This window comes from Rhagoletis zephyria, unplaced genomic scaffold, assembly GCF_001687245.7.
Source record: "Rhagoletis zephyria isolate East Lansing unplaced genomic scaffold, Rhagoletis_zephyria_1.1 Rzeph_scaffold_12716, whole genome shotgun sequence".
Classification (NCBI taxonomy): domain Eukaryota; kingdom Metazoa; phylum Arthropoda; class Insecta; order Diptera; family Tephritidae; genus Rhagoletis; species Rhagoletis zephyria.
Genome location: NW_016169790.1, coordinates 7,529 through 16,839, shown reverse-complemented (window position 1 = coordinate 16,839; position 9,311 = coordinate 7,529). Strand labels below are relative to the sequence as shown.

Sequence of the window (9,311 nt, the reverse complement as noted above, 5' to 3'; positions counted from 1 at the left end):
TTGTAATTGATTTGCGTTGTCGACGTGCAGCGGTCTCCGTGCGGAATGTCACGATCGTTTCCTTTTTCAGTTGCTGCATTTTGGCATCGCTTGATCGTAGATTCAATTGCTGCTTATTGCTGAGATCCGAAAGGCTGATATTATTTTGTAGTAAAATTTGTAGATTTTCAATTGAGTCTTTGAGTGGTGGCTTTTCGTTTTCATCTTTGAATGCCTCCTTCAGTTCATCGACACAGGTACGCGGTTGGCTGTTGCTGCGCCCGCTGGTCGAGTTGGCAGATGTGGTGGTATTCATTGAGCTGCTGCCCATAGTGCCCTCCATGGATATCTCCATGGACGAGGAGCCAGCTTTGGCAATTGCTGGCAAAATGGCTATAGTAACCACGCTCGAACTGCTGGAAAGTGCTGAGGGCGTGAGTGCTGAACTAGAGCTAGTTGTGTTGCCAAAGGAGGAGGATATGTTGTGTTGGCGGCAGAGCGACTTTCGGCGTTGTGCGGTGGCACTCTGCATGTAGGAATTTAGCTCCGAATCGGGTGAGAGATCGTCGCCAGAGTCTGTGCTGACTTTGTTCGTTTGATCGGTTGGTGGAGAGGAGGAGAGTGGTGCTGCCTCCTCCGCTGGTACTTGTGGTGGAGATGATATAAACTCAGACTTTTTCTCTTCTAGTTGGGTGTCAGATAGTGGCTTTGCGCTTTCTTTGACGGGCGATATCACTGTGCCACAATTAGCCAAATCAATATTCTTATTATTTTTCTCGGCCTCCACAGCTGCTGCAGTGCCAATTGCTTCATTTATTGTCGTCGGCACCACATTGATGTGGTTTGCCTCCAGCGCTGGTAGCTGCGCTGACTTTCCTTTCAAAAAGTATGTAATCATAGAGCCTTTGCCCTTGACGTTAACACTACCGCGACAGGTAAGCTCAAAGCCACGTCCGACCAGAATCTGATATACCTCTTGTGTGACCTGGCGTGAAAAGTGCAAAAAAGGCAAACAAAAAAAACTATGAAAATGCGGAAATTGCGTAAATGTGTTGACGAGTTGATTGCAAAATCAGTAAAGCGGCAAAAATCGCATTCCTATTATTTATGCGTCTATCTATATGTAGATTGTATGTATGTATGTACATGCAAGTAAGGAGCATCGGGAAAGCACAACTGCTGACGGTATCTTAATAAACAAAGTCACTCATACGCCGCAGCCCACGTGGGAACTCAAGTAATAAGAAGGCAAAATAAGTTTCGCTGCGAGATAATACAAAAGCATCTGACTGTATCCATTCTGCAGGGGGAGAGAGAGAAAGAGCAGCAAAATATTTACATGAATAAATAATGTCACCAACTTTCTTGGCCTCTGTTTATACACAATACAGTGGAAATTCATTGTGACCAACTTAGGGTAGTCCAATTTTATATATGAGCAAATCGCCCTAAATCGCTTCGCTGAGTGTATGAAATAGAGTGCTACATAAAGTGTGATTTATTTCAATAAAACTAAAACTAGGAGATTTTAAATTTTTTTACAATCTTCTGAATATTTTCAAACTAAAACTTTCTTAGCCTTCTTCCTTACATTTTGCATACAATGAAGCCCATATTTTAAAAATTCATTGAAATTATTGAATAGTTTGAATTTAACGTTTTTAAACCTCGTTGTCTGATACTCATATTGTGATTCATAACCTTCAGGTGAAAAGGTGCCAAGTCCATTTTTTTTCGAAATTTTATCTTTGATGCAGAATGGCAGGTAATACGTAACTACATCGATTTTTCGTCTTGGCATCTTTTCACCCTTAGGTGACGATATGTATGTATTTAAATTACCTAATTCGTATAATTCAAGTTGAATTTGAAATTTAACATATGGAAACCCTGCAATACATTTGTATCTTAGAATTAAAGCCTTTTCAATACTCTTTCGTTTAAAACCTACATTGTAATATTTCATTTAATTTACTATATGTAATTGTATTTGAGTGTGGTTTTAAAACAGGTGAGAACCCTCTTCAAAAACCTCAAAAAAATTCTGTATGTTCAAGCTCTTAAATTTGAAACTTTAACTTGAGTATAATTAACTAAAGTCGACTTTAAAAACAGTGGCAACACTCTTCAAAATATCTTCCAACTATAACCTTATTAAACCCCAAGTTCAAGTAGCATATGATTTCCCAAACAGGTGGCAACCCTCTTACAGCTAGTTAAGAAGTAAAACCCTTATCAAAAGCCTTTCGATTGATACCCATATTGTAGCGATTCATTCAAATTAATAGAATTTAATTTTTAAACGGGTAACCACCCGTTAATATTCTAAATTTTTCATCCGAATGTTTCTAAACAACCTTTGATTTGACAGCCATATTTTAAATTTTCAGTTAGCTTGCGAATAATTTATTTAAATTTGTGGCAACCCTTTTCAATATATTTTCAAACTACAACTTTTTTAAGCCTCTTGGCATCCATTTTTTTATATAATTTTGAAATAAGTAATTCGCTTAATTCGAGTTGAATTTGATTTTTTAAACCGGTGGCAGCCCTCCTCCATAAGTGTGGGATTGATTTTATATATCTCCATACCAAGTTCTAGTACTCTATCACAAATATTTCCTAATATATCGATGGCTGAGTGGAAGATCGACCTATCTCGGCAGCCAGTTCGAAAACGCTCTATCTCAAAAAACTTTTCAAGAACGCCCTATTTCAGAATTTGTTTCAAAGACGCCCTATCTCAGCTGCCGATTCAAAAACGCTCTATATCAGCATATTTTCAATACATTTTGAAGTGGGATAGGGCGTTTTTGAACCGAATTTCAAGATAGGGTGTTTTTCAATTAAATTCTGAAATAGGGCGTTCTTGAAAAGTTTTTTGAGATAGAGCGTTTTCGAACTGGCTGCCGAGATAGGTCGATCTTCCACTCAGGCATCGATATGCAGTACGAAAAATTCCGTTTGTATGGGAGGTGCCACGCCCCCACCAGTGTGCACAAAATTTCATGATGATCGGTTGAGTAGTTAAAGCGTGAAAGCATAATAAACAAACAAACTCACTTTCGGTTCAGTGAACCTTTATTTTTATTATTTTAGCTCAAAGAGTTTAGTTAGAAAGAGTAAATGGAAGGTTTCAAATTTTTTTTTTATTTTTTTTTTAACTTTGAACGCATTTTCTTTGTAAAAGTTGGTAAGCCAGATTTCTCCAACCGATCAATTCCAGTTTTTTTGCGCTAGCTTTTTAAATTAATTTTTTATGGACGGATTGAAGAAGTAATCTACATCTCGAGACTTCCTAAGAAGCATGTTGTTGCGTGGCATTAACCACCTGTATTTGAAAGTGAACGCCTGCTTCTCTGATCCTTTTCACAATCTATAAGTACTAATTATACAAGAAATTTACCTTTTTTGTAAGTGGAGATCTCATGAGCGGCGGTATAGTGGAAGGAATATACGGCCCCAAAACCAATAACTCCATTCTCTTGCCGAACTACCCTAGACTCTTTCAAGCGGATGTTTTTGACATCAATTTTTGTGCGGAAGTAACTGTGCAGAAACAATCTAGAAGACATCACATTGTCTTTGACCTGCGATGGTCAGGCTGCACTAAAAGCCCTGTCGTTGCATCAGATTAAAGCACGGGTTATATGGAAATGTGTAGTGGAATTGAACACCCTGGGGGAAGACAACATAGCGCATCTGCTGGATGTCCCGCGCCACAAAAGCATACATGGCAACGAGGAGGCTGACAGACTAGCTAGAGAAGCAGCAGCCATTCACCCGATGGGAACAGAAACCCTCGAAACTGCTCGGTTTCATCAGAGCACTAGAGCTGGACGTGGGGTTATGGATGAGCTCTGGGGGGCACAATAGACCTAAGGTGGCAGTGCACATCCTCTAACTCCGGTATAAAGCTGTGATCGATAAAAAGGCTAGTCTTGAAGTTACTGTAGCACGAGGTAATGCATTAGAGTCGGGAGTATTGTGCTTACGAAGTTTTGTATAAAAGTCTACAACTGAAACACTAGTCTCCCTAGCGACATTGGTTGAAACTAAAGAGCGACCGTTAGATGGGTGTCTCTTAAACTTATTTAAAAGGGTTATCCCAGTACAAGTTCTGCATCAAAACTTCAACTTCAAGTCGCCACCGGTTATCGTCATTCATTCACCGCAATGAAACTTTATACATTCGTATATATGTTAGTTAGGTCAACAGGAAACAGCTTTGAAGGTACGCGTATCGAAATTCTCAGAAAAAATGCAGCACTTATATTCTAGGACACCCTAAAGCAGGTATGCCAAGCGCAGAGCACTTGTTTAAGGAGTTCATACAGCGTTGGGCAGGACTGCCCTAAAGTATATACATACATACATAGTTATTTGGATATTAATAGTTTCTATTTATTGTTACATATGTATGTATATGTAAGCTAAACAAAAGCTTTACTGAACCAGCTGTACCAATTCATATCGCATAAAGATTGGCAATTTAATATTGTATATTCATTGTGTGGTAGTGCTTTGTCAAGCAGCATTCATCTTTTTGTATGACTAAAATTATTTGTATGGCCATGATGAATGATATTTGTTTAGCTACCACAATACTACATATTTTACTGTTTCATTCCATTTTGTTTATTAAACTCTAACTCAATGGGCAGATAAAGCAATAATCAATATTATTTTTTTCTTTGAAATTTTGTGAGCATCTTATGTGCCTAAGTATATGAGTAAATGTTTCCTCTTGTTGCGGGAAAGAATATTCATAGCTTTGTATTCAACAATATTTAATAGGCTTTGTGGAGTTAGATTGCATTCAGCGATTCCGTAGCAATTAATAACGAATTACCTGTATGTGATCTGGCAACCCAGTAGAGTCCATGCGTGAGGCCACATTTACGGCATTTCCCCAAATATCATATTGCGGCTTACGCGCTCCAATAACACCAGCCACAACAGGCCCGATATTTATACCTTAAAAGGAGAAAAGATAAACAAAGATAAATTATAAATAACTTTATTGAAGAGATAGGGTTATTAAGGGATTTGGGAATGAGTGAAATATTTATGGTGACCATCCGTACCATATTTCATAATGCTGTCCTTCGACTTTATTTATTCTTCTAATAATCTCTTTTGTCCTTAATTTCAAATGTTCAAAAATTTACAAAAAAATTCGCAAAGAGTTTTCATATCGTACATACATAAACGCATTTTATCATATCTCACGACATCCATACGTAAGCGCGCCTTTGAATTCACCGTAGCGAAAGCAAAACTTAAGTTTATGTTTTCTTACCTATACGCAGCCGAAAATTGTTGAACGAATGTGTATTAACCTCTTCGATTTTATCAAATAACTGCAATGCGTACTCTGCCATTGCGGTAACATGACAAAAGTTCACTTGATTACAGGTATTTGCCGTTAAACCAGAAGCGGCCATATATGTTGCACCAGTACTTTTGATCTTTTCAATGTAGCTAGACGAGGAGATATAGAAAAAAAGAAATTAAATTAAATTAAAATTCAATAGGTAATAGACTGGATCCATATTCCATTGGCATCGGAATAGAATTTTTTATTTTTTTTTTGAAAAATAGAGGAACATATTTTACGTTGTTTAAGATTTTGTAAAAAAAATAGTTTTTAATTTTTTTTAACCTTAAGTTACTTAGTTGCTCCTAAGGTTATTTTTCCCCAATTGCTGTACTTTTTTTAAATTGTTCAATAAGTATTTTTTGCATAAAAATTTCTTTTGGTATTATTTCGTTTAATAAGGGTTCTCAACAAAAATCACAAGAAATATTTTTCGTTGTTTCTGTTGTTTGAAAAAGTACTTTGCTGTTGCTCTTAATTCTCGTGAAGAAATAATTATTAGAACATTTTTTTCTTGAGAACTGCATACTGATTTTAAAAATTTTTATAGAATAAAATTTCATTTCCATTTCTTGTGCGTCATTTTGTACGAATTTTTTGTTTTTCTTGAGAGCTGCACACAACCTACTAGAACCTAATAAATTGTTCCCTGAGTGAGTTTTTTTTTTGTTATTGTTTTAAATAAAAAATAAAAAATACCTTGCAAAGTAAAGGCTTTTGATATATAGCAATAAAACCTAACTTTTTTGAATGAACAAAAGAAAAGATTAACACAAAAAATGTGTATACATATATTATTTCTCCACATACCAACGGACTGGCTGCATGACTTGAAAGCTAGACTTAAGCTTTAAATAATGCAGTGTCAAACAAACAATTTGTCATAGACCAAATAGACATTTATGACGTGTTAAAAACATGTCACTTACATATTTATGCCACAAACTCACCGAAAACGTTCCTCACTTAGCAATTCGTCAAAATCGGCGATAATCTCGTTGAGCAGACGCAAACATTCCACGCCCTCATTATTACCTTCTAATTCAACATAGAACTCCGAAAAATTCGGTATCGACGCAAACAGTATACACACACTATCACATTGCTCATGATAGAGATCCTACGTTATTTTACGGCATTATTAAATGCCAGCAATACCAGCCAGAGTTGTTGGCATTCGATGTGATTATGAGAGTGGTGGCGTGCGTGGGCGGCAATATGAAAGAGGCCATCCGTACCAGCACAATCCATAGCGCATGCAGCAAATATGGTGTTATAGTTGTTGCAGATTATTTGGTATTTGTTGGTGGCGTTAGTGGCGTTAATCAAGTGTCAGTGAAGTGTTGATTTAGTGGTTGTGTTGATGTTTCATGGAAAATGCAGTGGTTGTCAACCGTTGATGTGGCAGTGTGAAGAAAAAGAAAAGTAGGGGAAAAAATTGTAATTTATGGCATCAGCGCAGATGCGATACATACATATGTGCGTCAATGTACATATATATGTTGTATATATTAACCTTCTTTATAATACCGTCATGTACGTACTCATAATTTGGAATTTATTAGTCAAAAGGAGTTTTGGCGTAGATCAAATTGTTAAGTAAATGAGATTAACGCAGAGATTTAGCTTTTTTTTTATGTATGAAAGGATTAATTTGTTAGATGTTTCAACTCTGTGGTCAGTCTCCTTAGCGTTGGATATATCGAACTCTAGTCTAACCATACTTTCCAACGGGTTTCTGATTTTGAATGTGGGGACTGTTTTAAAAATTTAAAATGCGGATCCAATATGGCGGCAAAAAAATTAGAATCGACTAGATTCGTTTAAAACAAATAAATCCGGGTTCATAAAAAATGGCGGCTGCATATTGGATTTACCATTTATCACGGAAAAGTTAAGTCGAACGTAAGTACGTACATGGCGTATGAGTTACTCAGACGAGATGAGAATGTTACCCATACGCCATGTACGTGCGTAGGAATTTGACTTTTCCGTGATAAATGGTAAATGATAAAGTACAATTTTAAGTTTAATTAAATGTTTATGTAAAATACAGGATTTTGCTTTGTGGTGTTAATATTCTACGCATGACCCTACTATATCCAAATCATGTGTTGAGAGAAGCATATTTGGTTGACATAACTAAATTATTTTTTCAGTATAGTGGAAATTCGGCTTTAGTTTAAAATTTTTTATATACCGCTTTAAATTCTATTGTCGTTGTTTATCAGAGAGTATGCTCGGAATGTTCAAAAAAATATTCTTCAAATCAAAAAAGTTACAAAAATTATGCATACGTACAATACAACCAAAGGTACTTACATCGATATTCTTTTCCCGACTCAGAAAATGTTCCGCAACATGCACAGGTAAAATATTTTCCAGCAGCTTGCGATTATACGCTTGCAAATGTTCCATATCCTCTTTCTCCTCTACGCGGTTTAAACGGTGCATGGATGTGCGAATAATTGGTTGTTGCAAAAAATATGTAAAAATACAAAAGAAAATATGGAAGTGAATAAATGTTCAGCAGAAAAATCTTGAAAATAAATATCAACGAAAACTAAATGCTCCCTGCTGCACAATATACGTATATCTACTTATGTACATATATGGGGTGTTCCATACCAAAATGGACGGGGTTCAACACTTCATGTGTTTGATTTGTTTCAAATTTTTAGGGTTGATGCATAAACATAAATAATAAATAAGTATGAAAATTGAGCTTGATTAATATATTTTTAAAAACTTTACAGCACAAAAAGAAAAACAAATCGGTTTAATAGTTTTCCAAATATGTCGAGAACGGGGCAAGGAAAAAATTAAAAAAAAAATCGCACATACACACATCAATTTTCTATGAAAAGAAATATTTTTAAAGTTTTTTTCTCGAAAATTATTTACATACACATCTTTTGATAAAAAAAATAGTTTTTGAAAATATACCATCTCAAAAAAAAATTTGAAAAATCACAATGGCAGCTCTGAGTATTGCGCAATATTTAAGTTAAGTATTATGGGCTGCACTCTACAATAATTTGAGTTATGAATATTTTTACACCGAAGTTGAGGAAAATGAGTGCATTACAAATTTACAAATTTTTTAAATATTTTAAAAAATTTTCGAGAGTATGCAGTTTTGTAGCCCATTAAATTTTAGTATAATAAAGTGCAAGTTTTTTTTCAATTTTTATTTGAGATGGCATATTTTCAAAAACTAATTATTTTTTAACAAAAAATTTGTGTGTGAAAAATTTTTCTAGAATAAATTATTATTTTTNGATAAGAACCTACACACATATAGTATAGCATAGGGATATATTTAAGTACAAGTACAAGTTCCACGGTGCTCTCGAGTGCATCTATTACTTATTTAAGATTAGCTACATATCGTTTGCTGCATCACAAGAGAAGAACGCTGCATTTGTACAACACAGTAGCGAAGGTCAAAAGGGGAATGGATGTTGCTACATACATACATATGTATGCATGGTGATGGTAATAATAGTAGTGAAATGGTTTATTACTCCGGAATGGTTAAATGGAAAGGTGGAACGACAGCTGTTGTCAAGCATCACTGGTTAGCAATTTAGATTGACTTGGTGGCTTGCTGACTGACTGACTGGCTGACTAACTTGCTGGTTGGATGTAAATTAAATAAGAATGCTTGCACCACAGTTGCACGCAGAGTGGGAGTAAAATAAAATATAATAGTCTTGCTGGCGTGACAACTATGAGCACACTAACGATTATAACAAAAAAGCGTCGTTGCCATTTGATTCACAAGTATTCGGAAATGCTCCCACTTTTCATTTCCTATTTGCCGCGCTTTTACATTTTGCACTTATTTTAACTTTCCAAGTGTTCTTTTTGCACGCGCAGCTGCTACGAGTGTTGGTACGCAGAGACACTTTACTTGTTCACGCTTCAGTACTGCGCTACTAATTGAATT

The 9,311-nt window shown here is 35.7% G+C and overlaps 1 protein-coding gene across 1 annotated transcript in view; it reads right to left on the bottom strand.

Annotated features, from left to right (window-relative positions):
• Positions 1 to 15: 15 nt before the first annotated feature.
• The window catches only part of LOC108377799 (adenylate cyclase type 6-like), a gene marked incomplete at its 3' end in the record, with an annotated part of 15,142 nt that continues 5,846 nt past the window's right edge, over positions 16 to 9,311 (bottom strand). The window contains exons 4-8 of the mRNA XM_017634093.1: positions 7,682 to 7,791; positions 6,310 to 6,479; positions 5,282 to 5,463; positions 4,832 to 4,956; positions 16 to 964 (exon numbers count right to left, since the gene is read on the bottom strand). Coding sequence (XP_017489582.1) covers positions 16 to 964; positions 4,832 to 4,956; positions 5,282 to 5,463; positions 6,310 to 6,479; positions 7,682 to 7,791 — 1,536 coding nt within the window. The remainder of the gene's footprint in view (positions 965 to 4,831; positions 4,957 to 5,281; positions 5,464 to 6,309; positions 6,480 to 7,681; positions 7,792 to 9,311) is intronic.